The sequence below is a fragment of the Urocitellus parryii genome, chromosome 2 (genome assembly GCF_045843805.1).
Source record: "Urocitellus parryii isolate mUroPar1 chromosome 2, mUroPar1.hap1, whole genome shotgun sequence".
Taxonomy (NCBI): domain Eukaryota; kingdom Metazoa; phylum Chordata; class Mammalia; order Rodentia; family Sciuridae; genus Urocitellus; species Urocitellus parryii.
Genome location: NC_135532.1, coordinates 160645900 through 160665516, shown reverse-complemented (window position 1 = coordinate 160665516; position 19617 = coordinate 160645900). Strand labels below are relative to the sequence as shown.

The window sequence follows — 19617 nt, the reverse complement described above, 5'->3', positions numbered from 1 at the left end:
TAAGAAACGATTATGAAAAGTCATAGTCCAAGATAACTTTAGATTATAACATGGACCACGGTTAGAATACGATGATCCTCTCATTTGGAGTTGAACTCCAGAGCAGTGCCTCTGCAGTGGAACTGAAGGGGACACCACAGGAAAGAGCAGCATTTATTTTACCTTTTGTTTTAGATTGCTCCATGCTTTAGAAATTCTTGCTTTAAATCTACTAAGCAGCTTTAAAATGGATAGTGAAGTATAAAAAGTATTCAACAAATAACGTAAACATTATCTGCAGATCAAAGGTAAGCTATAATTTCTCAAGCAAATTCTTCTTTTTTTTCACAATTTTTATATAAGGTTTTAGTATGGAGATTAAATAATTCAAAATTCAGCAAAATTCAGGCAAGAATTCTCTAAGTAGGATTCATATATCCAAAATGCACACAGCACAATGCAGTAGATTGTGAGGAGTTTTATTTTCTTTGCTTAATAAATATTTTCTAACATTCATACCAGTAGAATAGTACATATACACAATTTTAAACTTATACTTTGAGCATGCATGCAATAAATATATTTATAATATAGGTTAAATGTTTTATATACGTAGGGTATTCATGCTCAAATAATTTTTCTGGAGGAATAAGCAATCAAAATCATTTGGACATGGATTATGGGTGATAATGATGTACTATTATAGGTTCAGCAATTGTGAACCATTGAACCATTTGAATGGAGGAGGCTGTGCATGTGTGGGGCAGGGGCTTATGGGAAATCTCTTTATCTTCTGCTCAATTTTGCTATGAACCTACAACTGCTCTAAAAAAATTCTATTAAAAAATTTGGAGATCAAATTTTCAAAGTAGCCTTTTATAAATCCATTAAAATCACATAAAATTTTTTTAAATGGTTAAGAGTAGAACAAAGCTTTTATCAGGCACAAGTTCAACTAAAAAAGTTAAGCACTACTACTTTAAGAATAATCTTTAAGACATTTAAAGAAAATCAACATGAAAATCAGATGGCTTTGAATAGGAATTCTTCAACCTATGAGATACTTGAAGACAGGAATGCTGTTTGTGTATCTGCATTCATGCAAGAGATCACTACACATTATATAAAATATTCTCCAATACACTTTTTAAAATAAATTTTAAAACACCCATTTAATTTTAGAGTCTCTGATAGAATAATAAAAGTGTTATGTGTAGATGAATTTTTTAAAAATAAAAATTTTAAATAATCTATGGGCAAAAGGAAGAGGTAGCTGGGCTATGTGGCTCTTAGCTCTACATAGCTAAAATAATCAGGGCATTTCATTATATTTGAACCCTTAAAGGGAACTGGAAAATAATTGTATGGTAAATTAGTTCTACTTTTTAAGTAATGACAAATTAGGGTTTTTAATCAAATGGAATATATTTCTATCTTCTGCAATGAATTATATTCTAGTGATGATTCATAGAAGGGCTATTAGCTACCATGCAATTACAGTCAACACTATAGCAACAAGGCTATTATGTTAACACAGACTGTGTGTTCTCCAATTTTAAGAGCAGGAAAAACACAATTTGAAGAATATATTCAGCATTTCTTACACTTCTTTACATTTTATTTGGCCAAAAAGAATGTGGTCTTGATTTGAAGTTTTTGGTTGACATTTGCTGTTTATCAGACATTTCAAGTTTATAACTTCTAAATGAATGAATTAATGAAGGAAACTAAAAAAATAACAGACAACTCAAGCGTTACATGTTGTAACAAAATATCCAACAGTCTTGAAATAGTGGACCAGCTTATATATTTTCTTATATAGGCATACTCACTCAAGTTTTCACGTCTTTCATTTAAGCTTAGTTTGTGGTTAAAGAGTACTGAGATAAAAATTTAAACACTTTTTTGGTTTATAAATAATCTTCATCAGAAGTGGGCATATGGCTCACAATATACACACGTACTCTATGCTAGGCCTTCACCTATTCCACAACTGGTTAGCATGAGGGCCACAGACTCACTAATTTATCTGTAGTAAATATTTAAACCATTGCATAAAAATTATAGCACACTAGGCTGGAAAGCTGGAAATTAGGCCAAGCTCAGCACTTGGACTCTGTGATGTAATCATCTAACCAAGCCATCTAAACCATTCAAACATGTGTCTATAAACTTTGACTTTGAAAGAAAAACTATTTGGGAGGGGAATAAAAACTTTTAAAAGATTTTAGATAAGAATAAGAATTCAAAGAATGGAATTTGGGGCCAGGACTAGTTTAACTGAGACAGAATAATATATACAGGAAGCTCAAAGTACTTGAACAGTTGAATGAAAATTTTAAGTATAAACTTTAGTCACTGAAAGGACATTATAAATCTCTATTGACTGGCAAGCTCTGGGGGCCAGCATAAAAGGAACTAAAACAACCGCAATAAAGAAAATTCTGTGCAATTCCTTTTTTAAAAAAATTTTTTCCAGCAACTTTTTTTTTGGATAATTTATGTAACAGAAGTGTATATACAAGATCTTTGTGTTCTCTTTGCCTAATGGAGGAAAAAGAAGAGAACAGATGTGGTATGGCCAGGAGTAATTGTAGAAACAACCCCATGGTGGCTTAAGGCCAACTCTGGAAGCAAACATAAATGGGGCTCATTTTGTTAACCTTTCTCCATCTTCTGCTTAAAAGTCAAATATTTTACATGCTTTTAAAATATGAAAAAGACAATAGTTCAACCTCCTCTTTCTTATACCGAGATACTAAGCCTATAGAGGTTGAATGGCTTTTCTAAGACTGAAGGATAAATTGATTTTAAAGCCAGTGATAGGGTTAAGTGTTTTTCCTAATTGTGGAGATCACTGGGTAGAGTTTAAAAACAAAATCAGGAGACCAAAATCAACAATTCAGTCGAGAAATATCAAAAGTAGAGGAACATTGCCCCTTCCATGTATCTGTCACCTCCTTTTTACAGCAGGCCCTATCCTGGCAAATGACAGAGTCACTTTTAACATCAGCTTTCTTTTCCACACTGCCAGTATCCCGGGATTGGTGAGCCCATACTGACTGCATGCCAGTCATAGGCTATGAAGTCAACAACAACTGAAAACCATATTTTGACTCTAAAGCAATGATTCAGAGGTACAAAACCCAGTTCTAAGTCCAAAATGTTGCATGCACAAGATCATTTCATCATGACAGCTTAAGTATTCAAGAGAACATGAAGTTTAAGAAAATGATTTTCCTTCTGTTCATGTACTTTTATGCTATGAGACTTGCCACCTAATGAAGTTAATCATAATCAACTAAGTTTCGTGACATCTGGTTTAAATGCCTTTGGAAAAACTTGGTAATGAATGGTATTCTGAAGATTCAAAGTCTAAAGAGAAATAAGTGTGATACCACAGAAAGTTCTTAATATAAATGGGCTTCTTATGAAATAAGTAAGGTTTTACTGTTAAGCCAAGGGTCTGGTGAAGAGTTATGCTGGTCATCATCCCTGGAAAACAGAATTAGTAGACTTCAATATCAGTGGTAGAAGCTACCACAGTCAGTCATCTCTGCTAAGGAAAGGGGTCTTTATGATAATAATTTTACACTATGCTTGGAGAGGAAAGGGAAAGAGTCTTTGCTTTCAGTTAATGGAACAGACTGTCTGCTTTATTTCCTTTCCTCTTTTGCAGTCAAAATTCTTAGAACACATGAAAATTTATAAGTTCTTCTTCAAAATCTAGATCATGCATACAGTAATTATGCATGATAATTAATAACCTGGGTCCAGGTTATTAATAGAACCTATCAGCTTCTATTGGAAGTAACATTTATAAAGAATACAAATAATAAAAGGGCAACTAGAGGAAAGAAAGGACAAAATATAAAAGTACAATGCTGACCTTAAATGAAAAATTACAATGACTGTGTAAAATCATTAGCCATAAGGGAGTTGAAAAACAGTAAACAAATGTAAGATTCAGGTTTCCCACCTCTTCTGTTAAGTGGGATAAACAAAACAATTACCAACTGAAATACTTTTATAAATACTAGTCTTCTCCAATCGTTTTTATCACAAAATTTCCAGAGAATTGTGACACCAAGAGACAACAAGTTTTATCTTCTTACAGCAAGTTCATCTTTACTGACTAAAATGAGTAAAGAAGAAGACACAATTGTCACAACTTTCTTTGATTCAATACTGAAAGAAATAAATGTTAAAATTATAATGCTGATGTTTAACTTATCTACATTGGATATTTTACTAAGATGCTCTCAACCTCTGCAATACAATAGTTTTAATTGTGATTTTTCATTATCCAGTTATATTCTCAGATGTATCAGTGTTTTTGTTCTAGAGGTCATCTTGAACTTTTTCAAAAGTGTGTCAACTGACATTTTAACTCGGCTTATTGACAAGAAGGGACAAACAAAACAAATGAACTAGCCTCATTTTTTGACTCATGAAATCATAAATTGTTACTCACTTAGGACAAATTACTATTACATGACTCCTTTAGAGGAGTGAGACTTTTAATAACAGCTGCTCCAGGATCAAAGTTGGTTTGGGCTGCTGTTCAGAAGAAACAACTCAGTTGTCAAGCAAGTGTAAAATACTAAGTGGCTGTGTCCGTGTTTATAAAATTATCCACCTAGGAAGCTTCCTTTGCAGAATAGAAACAGCATGGTTGTGTTAAACACTGCAAACATTCAGGATAGGAGAATTAGTAGAAATTCTGGAAAACAGAATTAGTAGACCTCAATATCAGTGGTAGAAGCTACCACAGTCAGTCATCTCTGACTGTGATAGTTCAGGTTATTCAACCTGAGAAAATTTAAATAGTAATAAGTATTTTGAAAAATAGGATGCTTGTATAAGAAGATGCTGAGGACATTCCTAACGCCCTGTGTCTTGATTCTTGGTGTTTGACTGTTGTAATCATGCTAATGAGTTCCATGTTACTAATCAGCAGGAAGAAATAGAAAAGCAAAGCAATGGAAAGAGGTGAAGGGCAGATCATAATAGAATAATTGGGGAGAGAACATAAAATCCACTAAGGAAAAAAAAATCAAGGAAAAATAGTACAATACATCAGAAGGGGCAAGGGAGATGCTAGCTGATTTAAACGCTGCAATTTTGATGTCGGTCCTAAATCAGGAATGAGTTTTCTTTAGTTACAAAAAACAAATCCAGAAATGCTTTTGCATTATAAATTAGAAGAAAGATTCTAATAGGGAATATTTTAACTGATTAGTATGGAATAATATTTACTGTTAGCATGCATATTCCTATTTTAAAAGTATATAATGACTAGAGCTAAGAATTTATCCTATGTAAAGTAGGAAGCCATAGGTAAGTGGAACTTAATTAGGAGGGAAAAAAAGAAAAAAGAATAACAATGGGTGCATTCCTGTTTGCTACTGACCCTCTTCAGTTGTTGTTGTAACTGTTCCCTCATGGACTCAGGACAATTGTCCAGCTGGGTCTTCTGCTCGGAGTAAAGCTCCTGAAGCCTCTCTAGTTTTTCCCTTTCAGCATCAAGCTTTACCTTCTCCTGAAGTTCAGAAATCAGAAAATAGAATAGAAATTACCTTCATACCCCAAGCAGGGTGTTAGCAAACATTTCCAAGAATAACACAAACATACACAAACTCTAGATATTCTATGAATGTAGAAACACAGCTTGTTAGTGATTTCAATAAAGGGATATAAGTGGAAGTTAAGACAAGGGGACCCAGATTGTGCATTCTCAAAACAGCCCATTTAATTGGGTATTGACAATGACCCACCCTTCCTTCCTTCCCTCCTTCCTGCCACCCTGTTACAAAAGCAGGGAAGCAATAGTTACGATTGAATGTTGGTCCATGGCCAAAAAAGTACAAAAGAAATGCCAACCAAATTCAGAAGCTAGCCTTGCAAAAATCACTTGTCAGGGAATAGACAAGAAAAAGTGGGCATTTATTTACATCAAAGTACTATCCCATGGTTCTATTTGCTCAAGGTATTTATTTGCTAAGCAAGTCCTAGAAATATGTTCACAAGTCAAAGTCTCACTATGTGCACTAGTTGATACTGGGGTCATCTGATATAGTTCTAGCTATTTGAAAAGCTTTAGAAGTTTAAGCAATGAAAAAATCTTATCTCAGGGAGAGCATCCAATTCAGGGTTTGAGAGAGCTGGCACAAATGTAACACTGACAAAACAGCAAGGGGAAGGGTTAGGAGGCAGTTTGGACACAGCACAACTGTGACATTGTGGAAACATAGACTTCCTTAAAATGAATGGCATAAAAACAAAACATGAAAAACACAAACTGTGAAATAAAGGAGAGGCACCAGGAGAGAAAAGAGCAGTACAAGAAGGTAACACTAAATCCCTGCCAAGCCACACATGCCAAAGTGACCCTAGACACACTCCAGGATATATCAGGTCCATACTGTAGCACCATGCTTATCCTGACTTGGTGCCCACCCCTTAAATGGAAAAATAAAACTTCAATTCTTTTAGTGCCAGTCTTGTCAACTTGTGATGCTCTGAACACTTTAAAGCAAATTTTAGGCATGAGTCTCTCCATGTGCAACTCTTTCATCCCAAAGTAAAGCATTTTATGCAGCACTATGATGATTTGATGACCACCTTACTTTCCTTATGTTCCCTCTATAGAAACTTGTAGAAAGAAAACTAGCTTCTGAACATATCACAGAAGAAATTTTTAAAGGATAAAGTTCTAAAATAGCCCTATCAAATTATCCCTACTCTGATTTCTTAATCCAAATAGTCATGATTTCCTGTTAGCACACATTTGGATTCTTGACAATGAATCTAAAACTGTATGACACTCAATACCTATAATAGCTCACTTAAGCCTCCATTTTTTACTTAATTTTAAAATTTCCAGATTATTTGAAGAATATTTATTTAAGTTGCAGTTTTTCTCCCCAAATAATTAAGTCCAGAAATAATAAACTTGAGAATTCTGCTTCATATATAAATAAAAAATGATTCTACAACAATTTAAACCCTCTACAAAGAAAGTTTGTCCAATTTTTAATGGGAAGTTTGTTCAGTGTGCACACCTATTGAGCAAGAGCTGGAGAACTCAAGGGTTCAGTTAATGGGAAAAAAAGAATTCCAAAAAGTTAATCCATAGGAAAACTGATTATAGTAGTACCTCAATGTAATCATTTAGCCTTTGGTTTCAGAATTGTTTTCCTCTAAATAAAACCAACAATACAGAATACCTGTTGACTTCTGGCTAAGAAAATGTATTATTTCCTCTATATATGGACCAAAGATTGCCCGATTTACACAACAAGAGAATTTTATCCCCAAAGAGTCCGATTTCTAAATATGGTATCATCAGATTTTGCCACAATTTTAATTCTAAACAGGAAATTTAAAAATAAATAATCATCACAATTAAATACCACAGGTGGAAAGCCCTAAAGTTCTGTTTACAGAAAACATTGATGCAGTATTAGAACTATGGAAAGCCACTGCCCTAAAACATGATCTCAAACCTTGAAGAAATTACCAAAGTAGCACTCTGAGGCTTTCATTTTTTTTTATCATTAATAATGAACACAAATAAACAACTAATAAAAAAAATACCTCATGTTTACACAGTGCCTTCCTTCTGAGGCGCTCAAAGCGTTTCGCAATCCCATACAAGGGGGCAGTTAAGAGAATTATGCAAGCAAGCACCATGAGGCCTTCTGCAGCTTCTCTGTGGTTTTTCACTAATGCTGTGACCAGCACCTGGTCTCAGAGCAAAAGCTCAGTGGGGCCAAAGTGAGGGCAAAGGAAGTGAAAGGGGGAAGGATGCGAGAAGGACTAGTGGCAGGTGGGCTGCGTCATAAATCACAGAGGACCACAGAGGTGAGATTATCCCTGTGAGAGCCAGAAGTGGAACAACTTCCAGCCAGAAGGAAATTGATATTCCTCTCTTCTATTTATCATGCAGGAAGTTTTCAAAGGAAAATTAGCTGGAGGCAAACATTTAATTAGAGGAGAAACATCACTGTCTCTAGTGAAGGTAAAATACATGGATGAACTAGATAGCATTGGATGGTTTAGGGATTCTTGATTTTTACACATAAAATATGAAGACTGAGTGTTATTCTCTTTCTCCAGATTACAACTGGTAAACTCACCTATCCCAACTACTATAGACACAACTATAGATGAAATTTTCCAAACATCAAAGTAGGAGAGAACATCATTTTTTTTTTCAAGATTCAAAAGTGTACGTTCAGGAAATAGGTGGATTTAAATGCATTTTTAGTAGACTTAACAAATTTCACTTTGTTGAAGAAATATAAGTATAAGGAATTGGAGTACTGTGGAACAATACAGATGTACAAGGGGACATTAACAAAACAGGAATAGAAAGGGACTTCCCTAAAGACAAGCTGCTTCTTTTTTTGCCTTGCCTTGTCTTCCTGATGTACTGGCAAGTCCAGCTGGATCACAAACTTATTGTGAGATTCTGCCTATTTTGTATATTTAAGACTAATGTTCCTAAAGTTCTATAGCTATACATGGCCAATGATAAATTTCTCAGAGATAAATTAAAGTATAAACCAGTATGTAAAATCGTTATATACAGTTGTCCCTAAGTGTCTTTAAGGAATTTTAATTTCTGGGATTCCCAAGGATACCAAAATCTGTGAAGGCTCAAGTTCTTTATATAAAGTGTCATAAAATTTGCATATAACCTATATATAAATCTTTCTACATACCTTAAACCATCTCTAAATTGCTTATAACACCTAATACAATGTAAATGCTATATAAATTGCTATTATCCTGCCTTGTTTAGGGAATAATGAAAAGTGTATACATGCTCAGTATGGATTTTTTAAAAATATTTTTGATCCTTGATTAGTTGAACTGGTGAATGCAGAATCCAAGCAAACAGATGGCTCACTGTGCTTGCTTTCATAGTGATATGTCTGTTCATTTATTCAACAAAGATTAAAAGAAGAACAGAGGCAGAGAAAGGAGGAAATTTTAGCATTCTCCTTATATTGCACAGTTCTATTAGATTTGTGATTCCCAACCCTGACTGCACACTAGAATAACCTGAGGTTTTACATATACAATGTTCCAGGCACCTGTATTGATTGGGTCACAAATATGGAGCATAAAGACTGTCACAAGCATTCTAAAAATCTTTCCAAGTTTAACACCAGGTAGCCAGGTTGAGAACTACTGACAGCCACCAGAGATTATGTGAGTGACACAGCAATTATGACTTGATTTTTTTAATGTTGACACAAGACATTAATTCAAGATCCATCAAAAATTGTTCTTAGTGCCTAGTGCCATTTCTTCATAGGATAAAAGCCCTTTATTGCAAGTAGTATTCCAACTGTAAATTGTTTTACATTCAAATTAAATGCAGCTAGTAAATCAAGAGATGATAGATTTCAAGTTCAGATGCAGAGTGCCTGCCTGATGTAATAATTAGGAGTGGTTATAAGTTTAACCTAAATAATTTGAACTTATATCCAAGAATTGCCAATAATCTCGAATGAATAAATGTCCAAGGCTCATCATAGGATTATTTATTTTGCCAGATCTTTGGGTTAGAAGACAATAAATAAGTTTTCTCTCTTCTCAGTAGTATTCTTGAAGGAAGAAACTAAAATTTAACTTTCTGGCTCTCTGTGAATTCCAATGATACACACACACAAAATTCTTTAATACCAACATAAGAATCGTTTTATCATATCTAAGCATGAAATACTAAGCAGATGGTTCAAGGTTATCCTGAAAAGAGGCTTAACTTATTAGCTTGAAGGACTGCCAGGTAAAAGAGAGGACACCTTTCACTGAATTTGAATTTCAGATGAATAAGAAATGATCTTTTAATGTAAATATGTTCCAAATATTGTCTGGGACATACATATAAAAAAATCTTATTTTCTGTTTATCTAAAATTGAAACATAACTGTGCTTCCTGTTCATGAAACTCTGACTTAGGTTGGGAACAGATGCAGCAATGTGTTAAAATTTGTAGTCCCTAAGTCATTATTTTTAGGGAAAGTCAATCCAAAGTCCTCTCCATATCCTAATAATCCCTTTTCTTTAAGTTATTAAAACTTATGGAAGGCAGACATCCCCATAGCGTCAAAGATGAGTCATCTATTTTAGATCTGTAAGTACTAATTTGATTTTTTTCCCGTTTTTGCAGTGCTGGGGATCAAACTCAGAGCCTCACACATACTAGGCAGATGCTGTACCACTGAGATACAATCATAGCCCTAAAACTTTTTTCCCACAATTTTTAAAATTGGTAAATTATAATTGTACATAATGGTGGGATTTATTGTTACTCATTCATAATGTACACAATATAGCAATATAATTTGGCCAATATCTTTCACCAGTATTTTCCCTTTTTCTCTCATGCTGGCTTTAATTCTTTAGGATTAATACTGAGGAGTGGGGGCTGGGGATGTGGCTCAAGCGGTAGCGCGCTCGTCTCGCATGCGTGCGACCCGGGTTCGATCCTCAGCACCACATACCAACAAAGATGTTGTGTCCGCCGAGAACTAAAAAATAAATATTAAAAAAATTCTCTCTCTCTCTCTCTCTCTCTCTCTCCTCTCTCACTCTCTCTTAAAAAAAAAAAATACTGAGGAGTGGTATAGCTTGGTCATATAATGGTTCCCGGCCTAATCTTTTAAGGGACCACCATACTGATTTCCATAGTGGTTGTACTTTTACAGTCCCATCAACAGTGTAAAATATCACTTATTCTCCACATCCTTACCAGCATTTATTATTGTTTGTATTCTTGATGAATGTCATTCTGATTGGTGTGAGATGAAATCTCAGTGTAGGTTTTATTCACATTTCCCTAAATTCTGTGAAGAACTTCTAATTCTGTGAAGAATGTCATTGGTATTTTGATGGGGATTGCATTGAATCTCTATTTTGCTTTTGGCAGTGTGGTCACTTTAACAGTATTAATTCTGCTTATCTATGAATATGGGAGGTCCTTCCATCTTCTAGTGCCTTCTTCAATGTTCTTTAGTTTTCATTGTAGACGGCTTTTACCTCCTTGGTTAGATTTATTCCTAGGGTTTTTTATTTGTTTTTGAGGCTATTGTGAATGAAATTGCTGAAACTATTTTAAACAGCTTTATTGAAATATAGTTGATGCATAAAAAAATTTATGTTTAATGTATTGATTTTGATGATTTGTATATATGCATATACCATGATTTAAGGTTTAGAAGTGTTTTCAATTTCAGGATATTCTGAATTTTATGCAGATAGCATTGTTCATATTGCACATATTAAATGGTATTTCCAATGAGGTCTGGGGCAATACCCTTTAATAAAACATATTACTATTTCTGTAGCTACACTTATGAAAGTCAGTTTTACAAGACACTTTTTCTCCAAAATCTTTTCAGGTTTTGGAACTACAAAGGAAAGATATGGACCCATGTCAACAAATTGGGAATCCATTGTTTTTCCTTAAAGAGGTACATCCTTCTATCTATTTCTGAGGATATTTTTTCCTTTGGCTTTGACATTTTAATTACACAATTGATAAATGTTTACTGTAGAAAAAAAATGGCAAATCAGAACACTGGAGACTTATGAAATAAGCAACCATCAGAAAAAATAACCTCCATCTGGAATCCTCTTGATTTAATCCCCAAATCCCACGATATAGTTCCACTTCCTCTAGCCAGGGAGCTAACTTTGAAATGTAAGAAAGAGGCACGGGAAGGGCTGGGTCCTTGGCAAATGCTTTGCACTTGGGAGGCACGAACACTGGTTGAGGAATGTGGGCCAGGCTCACTGCCTTCCCCTGGCTCTGAAGGAAGCGGGAGGAGGAAGTAACAGGTACTTGGGCAAGATAGTCATGGAGAATACGGTTTAACTACTTAGTAATATATGCTTATGTAGAAAAACTAGGAAGTCAAAAATTTCAGACTTCACTTAGGAATATATCATATGGAGAATAATCTAACCTTCAGTTCACAGTTAATTCTGGGTAGCTAAACAAGCGTGCAGGCCAGAGTGACTATGAAATATCACAAGATATCCACATGAAGACATAAAATATTTACAAAAGGATGGTTCAAACTTTATGATTAACATCTGGGTAATGGAAAGACTTCAGTAAGAGGATAGAAGCAGAACCTTTCTTTAAGCATTTTATTTGATTTTGGCACAATTGACTTTTGATTTTTATGTGCTAAAGGAGCATAGATGAAACAGATAATCCAAACCTAGCAGAAACTGAAAAACTATTTTTAGTTTTGAATTTTTAATGTAGTCAGAAACAGACAACCTGTCTTATGAAAGAAAACCTATATAAATAGAGGTACATGTCTGTACTTTCTCAGAAGGTACTAAAATTGGGCTTTGCCCGTAGAGTGGGGAGTGGCAGTGAAGGGAAAACTTTGCCGGAACTGGGCTTCATGAGCTGGTAGCTTCCCTAACTCTGTCAACAAACCATTAAACTAAAACAGAAAACTAGGCCAGTGGTAACATTCTCCTCTCCTTTCACTTGATGGTCTCTTCACTTAGTGCTTCACTAAATAAACATCCCCTCTGAGTTTATGCTCAAATCAGACACTCATATTTGTTCAGGATTTATTCATGTTTATACTGGAGATATGGCTACTACCTGAGAATACAGCACACAGGGGGCATTTAACTTGAAGTCACATGGAAACAGGCTTAGTCATGCTTGTGACAGCAAAAGGCCAGCCCACAGAACCTCTGGTAAAATGTTCAATAAATATATAATAAAATACCTTGTCTATATTTGATGTTGTATATATAATTATGTCTATGGTTTGTATTTTATGTGACATAATGAATGGTAATCACATATAATATGTATTAATTTTTACCAAATATGTGAAATAAAACATTAGTTCCAAATCCACGAAAAGAAATAACATTAAAGACCATTGTCAAGAACCAAGGAAACACTGCCAATAATTTTACACTAAGATTTAAGTTCTGAGACTACGGGCCTTGTCTACAAAAAACTAGGGACAAGATGACAGGATGTACTATCAACATTTAAACTGGAACTTGCCCAGCAGGGATATCTTTTCAGGTTTTGCTCTTCTCATTCCACAGTTTATATCTGACCACAGCAACAGGTGTATGGAAAGGGAAACGTGATCCAAAGGGCAAAGGCCACTTCCTCCTTCTGTCTTACGCACTGGCTTGACTGGCAATGTGATTACAGGGCCCCTGGCATGTGCACTTGGGCAGCTCACAGCAGCTGTCCTGAAACTTGGCCACACATAGCTCTTTGGCAGGTGTTTGGCTCTGTGTTTCTGCAATGCCCAGCCTGGCCCAGCCGTTAGCAGGAGAATCCAAGGACAATATTCCCAAAGCGTACTAGGCAGTATTTTGGCACCTACTACAGGATGGATAAACAGTGGATCACAATGCCTTCTTCTATTTCACAGGCTAGAGGGGAAAACAAATATTCAGTACTCTCAAAACAAATGTAAATTATAAAATATGAAAAGTAAAAGGTCTGAAAAGAACAGCCGTGAGAATATAATCTCAACTAGAAAGATCTGGAAAAGCTTTTCTAAAAAACGGACAGGGAACCTTAGCCCTGAAAGCAGAGACAATGAAACCATGGAGTGTGGAGAAGGAAATCCCAGGCAGGAGAAACAGTGTGAAGGACCAAGGGTGATGGGATGGGATCGAGGATGGATCTTAGAACAAATAAAAAGAAGGCCAAGGCAAGGATGGTATGAAGTATGGGAAAGGTGGTGACAGAAAGACTAGTGACAGATTACAGCTGGGAATTTAGATTTACATAGGGTACAATGGGGCACAATCCAGAGTGTTATACTGAAAGATTTCTATTCTCTAATTTGTTTTCTTTCTTTCTTCTTCTCCATTTTTTTTTTAAATCACTATGATTCATTTGCTGCAAATAGATTGGAAGGGAAACATTGCAAAAGGACTAAAGAGACCTCAATGATTTAGGAAAGAATGCAGTTAGTGGACATGTGGAAACACTGAAGTAATTGAGATGTACTTTGGTAATCAGCTGTATGTGATGGAGAAAAGAAGTGTCAAGATCAATTTCTAGATTTCTGTTTGAACCCATCGGAGGGCAGAGATGCAATTTCCTAGACTGAGAAAACTGGACCATGACCAGTTTGGGGCAGGTTGTTGTGGGAAGGCAAGCAGAAAGTCAAGATCAGACTTTAGCTATGGATGCGTTCAATGGGAAATAACTGTGCGGTGTCTTGAGTAGAGATGTCAGGGGACTGCAGGATGAGTCAGAAGTTCAGAAAAGCATCATGAGCTACAGACATGTGTATGATCAGAGAGAGAAGAGTAATAGAAGGAAAACCATAAGAGGGTGATGCACAGAGCAAAGATGAGGAGGAGGGAGAAAGCAGATTATAGGAGCTGTCCCTCTAGTGAATGCTGCTCAGGAGTATGATCACAAGAGAACTGAAAAGCAACCTGTCGCCTGGGAAGCACTGAGGCCTTCCGTAGTCTTAAAATGAGAAAACTATTGGATTAGTGGAGGTTTAAGCCAACTGCAATGAAAAGAAAGGTTAATTTGGAAATGAAGGAGAAGAGAGATAGTGTACCCATAAAATTGTTTGAAAAGTTTATCTATAGCAAAAAGGGGAGAGATAAGGTAGAAATTTATTTTCATATTATAGGATAGTAGCTCATTTTTAAATGACCATAATTTTTTAAATGATACTGGTGGCATGACAACATCAGAGTGCAACAAACTCACGGGGTTTGTACAGAAGGACTGATTGAAGGCTTGAGAAAGTGGGATGGGATGGCACTCCTAGTACATCCATAAGGACTGATCTTTGATGAGAGGAGAGCACCTTCCTTGGTAGTGAGAAGACTGGATGCTTCCAATTTCTCACTGAAGCAGGTGGTGAGATCATTTCTAAGCCAGTGGGAGGAAAATGGGCCAGAGATTTGAAGAAAGTGAAGGTACAAAATAGCTATGTCATAAAATGGCAGAACAAGCTTATGTGAGAATCATAACCATGCTGCCAAGCAGTGCTGAGTCTCTATTTAAGACTGTTTTTCAAGAACAGTGTAACATCATCTAGCCCAGCCTTTGTTTCCACTCCCCTCATCACTTTCTGGAGCCCCTTACCCAAAGCCAGTTTCTACCATTTTTCACACTATGTGATGACAGACAATAATAATTCCACCTGCTGAGACCATCTAATCCCCCAACAGCTGCATGAGCGGGTACTATACTTTAGGCCCCTGCAGTCCTCTTTCCTTGCATAGCTTCTGTCAAGCCACCAAAACAAAACAGAAGGAATGGGGGTGGCTTCTTCGCCTGTTTCTGCTTATGTTCCTGGAGTTCTTCTCTACCTTGGGTCTGGAAAACATGGCAATTTCCTCAGGAAGTGAGATTTAGCATTGACTCAACTTGCGTCACTTTTTTGCAGAATTGATACTCATGATGGACAAATAGAATTTGTAGGCTGTGCCATTAGTGAGCTATACAGAGTCAAATAACTAGATGCGCAAGGCAGAGGATTCGCAGGGAGCGCAATACCTCATTCCTATGTCCCACAAACTTTTTAACATGACATAAACAGTAATACTTTACAGCAGCATTACTTAAGTAGTATTCACTAATATATGGTATTAATGCCACAGTATGAATACTAATGCTATAACACTATAGTATTGATATAATGCTATAGTATAGCTAATTTACTAATGCTACTGTATTAGTAAATACTCCTTGAATTAAGCAATACTGTTGTAAACTAATAAATGCCCAAACAAGACATCTGATGCCTCCATCAAAAGTTTCTAGCTGTATTGCTGGGCACATTGGCACATGCCTGTAATCCCAGTAACTTGGGAGGCTGAGGCAGGAGGATTGTGAGTTCAAAGCCAGCCTTAGCAAGAGCAAGTCACTAAGCAACTCAGTGAGACCCTGTCTCTAAACAAAATACAAAATAGGGCTGGGGATGTGGGTCAGTGGTTGAGTGCCCCTGAGTTCAATCCCTAATAATCCACCCCTCACAAAATGTTTCTGACTATATCAATGCAGAGTCTGAAAAACATAAGCTATTAAATGAATCCCACTGCACTGCAGATTTAGAAAACCAATCCTTTGACTTGCTGTGAGCTTCTAAAGAAAAACATACTGACTACTCAAATAGATTTTTTACTATTTCAAAGGCTGGAGGGAGAAAGAGCACACATGAAGTTTAATATGATGGATTGGAAGTCCAGCATGAGGAAGTAACCTCTTGAGCTAAAGCCAACCCCACAAAGTTTAATGTGAAGCTGTGCAGTTTAATTTTGACACGTAGGCAACCCAAAAATTCATGTGTAGTTTTTAATGCAACTTCCATTTCTGACAATATCATTTTGAGCTCATTCTTTGGCACCAAGATCAAATGCCCTTATTTATAGGCTCAAACACATAAGAGCCTAAAAAGGAAGTCACATTCAGCAGAAATTCTTTCCACACATGACCATTAGTATTTACTCAAATAGGAACATTTTACTTTTTCTCAGCTTAGTAGAGAACATGATGGGTAAGAAAAAACGTGCTAGAGCTCATTTGCTTTTTATTTTCTAAAATCAAAATTTTATTTTTAATATCAGGTTTAGTTAGCTGTAGCTAAATCATAATGAAAGAAATTTATAATATTCTCAGAGGGAAGGAAAAATTGAAACAGACAAACTAACATCTAGAATTCTAAAATCTGCAGGTAATTTTCCATATTTCCCCTAGTAGATATCAGCTAACATACAGGTTTGTGGCCCAAAATATATACATAAGACCTCATCCAAGCTAAGTGTCACTGTGTCTCATAGACAATTTTCACTTGGCAGTGTGTGAGAACCCCCTGAAAACTTCAACATATTTTTCAAAGAGCAGTGCACTTGCATTGGAGACAATAGCAAGGCAAGACAGGTAACATGAATGGCTCCCATTTATCTTTTTAATAGAAAGGAAAATAAAAAAAAAGAGGCAACCTTATTTGAATATGCCAAAGCCTACCTTACAGGGCAACAGTGATTAAGAAAAAAAAAAAAAAGCTCATTATACTTTAAAAAAAAGGAAAAAAATTCTTCTAAAAATGAAACAGAAAAGCTGATGGAAAAGTAAAAAGCAACTCACCTCAAATAGAATGAGCTGCCACGAAATATCAGGTTGCAAATCATTCATATGGGCTCTGCTTTCTCTGCCTCACCTGCCCAGTACCTGACAGTATTGTGACAATATGAGATCTAGAACTTTTCTATGGTGCTGTTATCTCCAGGAACATGACACACAAATCCAAGAATATGGTAATTCCATTTAGCATTTAAATTCACAGCTTTAACCATAAGAATTGCATTCAAATATAATTTTCTTTTACCTTGGTCTTTTCACCAACAATGTTCTTTTCCAGTTCTGCTATTTTCCGGTTTAGATGATCCAAAATCTCCTTCTCCTTCATAAGTTCAGTTGTTTCGGATTTCTGCTCTCCATCCAAAAGAGCACATTCCATATCCAACTAAGGACATAAAACAAAACTCAGAAACATTTCACCTTCAGGAATATTCTCAACTGCCCACTGCATTGGCACAGTTTAATAGATAATGATGTCAAAAAATACTACCATATCAACCAGATTGTAGGACACAGAGAGCACTCCAAAGAGCCCATGTGAGACTCAGGATTTTCTATATAAGAAAATTAGAGAGCCCAGAGTGTATTTGCTAAGAAATCTAGCCATCCTGTCACTTAACTTTTCTAGTACAACCCCCTTTCTGCTTACTTTTCAGAGATATTTTGCTATTTACTTAGATTCAAGCACAATCCACATTGGAAATAGCCTTGTCACAAACCACATTGAGAACAGCCTTGTCTTTGTCCTTAGGGCACAAGGAGTGAAAGTTACTCCAGCCCAGCACTTGGGCTCTGCATTCCTAACAATGCTGGCAGGAGGGGCTTCCAGGGTCTATGCACAAGATGACAGGTGAGCAGTCCCCTTACTCCTCTCTGGGGCTATTGACATCATCTGTAAGTGCAGACATGCAGATCCTCACCAGGAATAATTATGTGCTCTCACTCCATGACAGAAACATAAAATTGCCACTATCTTCTATTAGAGTTACAGAATATGTGCTATCTGCTCCCTGTTTCACAAATCTCTAGAAAGCTGGGTTTATGTCTAATTCATGTGTGGAACTGCCCTGTTGTGATAGTGTGATATATAACTCATAGTAATATGCTCAGAAAAATGTTGCTTAGATTTGAAGCTGAATACCTAAATATAGGGTACTTCAGATAACAGATTCTGTGATCAGACACACATAATACTAGTTAAGAGAAAGTTGGTTTAAAGCTCATTAAAGATGGCTTAATGTTTTTTTCTTATCTGATTAAGAAAAAAAAACAGAAAGAAAATAAAGGAATGTAGGGCACTTTTGCTCTACACATGGTACCCATTGAACAGATGCCTGCTTGTGTCGACCTCTATGTATTTGGCCTCTGAGAACTGTGTCTTAGTGAGCAGAAATGTTTTTAAGCTACAAGGGAAAAAGGAGAGGGTGAGCTCATGGTTTATACCTCTCTGGAGGATTCATCCATCTGGTCATTTATATCTTTGATTTTTTGTTCAAGTTCTTCAAGGTTGTTCAGAATTGTGATTCTGGCATCTTCCATTGTGGCTAACTCCTGAGTCCTCTGTTCTTCGCTTATCCCTTCTGGGGTCTGAAATTAATCAACACAGAAATGGGTTTCTCACACTATAATTTCCTGATTTGACTAACAAGCCAGCTGTAGATCTATTGTCTCACAACCTCCATGACCATGCAGATACTCAAAGCATCCCTGGAACAGTTTAATCTGAACTCTTATACATTTTCCCATAGAGGTATGCTATCCTCAGCAGCTGTGTCCTCAGATAAGCTCGAATAAACCAACCTCAATGCACAAATCCATATTATTTTAAAGCTAAAATAACTAAGTGGTTAAAAAGATAAGGAAGCTGTGGTATAGACAGATTGAAATGGTTTCTGCAATGTTACAGAGAAAATTTGGCACAACAGAGAACTAGAACTAAGACAGGACTGTAGACATCTTCCTCTGGGACCTCTCAAGCATGCTGTCCACCTCCATTGCAAGCTCAATGTTTTCTCTCATCTCCTATGGAAGCCTCTTGAATTTCTATCCAAACTGTGATGTCACTGCTAGGGTTATCTGCAAATGAGAATTCATGCTTTTTTAATTTCTTTTTCAGTGCAAGGTAGGAAAACAAGGGCACATCATTTTGGCAATTCCCCAAATGATTAGAACTTCACATTCAATGTTGCCAGCTAATGTTTCACTTTTTGTTATGGCACTATTTGCTGTCTTTGTTCTACAGAACTTCTTGTAGATAATGTTTAAGACACTATCTGGATACAATGGGTTTTATGACTGAAAATAGGACACATTCATTTATTTCATAAAATACTGAGTTCCTTGGCAAGGAATGAGAAACCCAACCAACAAATTAAGTGAAAGAGGGCATACATATAGTCTTGAAAAAAGTTAATGGCAAAAACTCAAAGAAGAAAGGAATATTGTGGATCATAACACACAGCTCAAATATGACCGCCTATTGTTTGAGAAGAGAAACGTAG

The 19617-nt window shown here is 36.1% G+C and overlaps 1 protein-coding gene across 1 annotated transcript in view; it reads right to left on the bottom strand.

Moving 5' to 3' along the window:
• The window catches only part of Phldb2 (pleckstrin homology like domain family B member 2), a 95356-nt gene that overhangs the window by 34534 nt on the left and 41205 nt on the right, over nucleotides 1-19617 (bottom strand). The window contains exons 4-6 of the mRNA XM_077795339.1: nucleotides 18560-18703; nucleotides 17364-17501; nucleotides 5393-5521 (exon numbers count right to left, since the gene is read on the bottom strand). Coding sequence (XP_077651465.1) covers nucleotides 5393-5521; nucleotides 17364-17501; nucleotides 18560-18703 — 411 coding nt within the window. The remainder of the gene's footprint in view (nucleotides 1-5392; nucleotides 5522-17363; nucleotides 17502-18559; nucleotides 18704-19617) is intronic.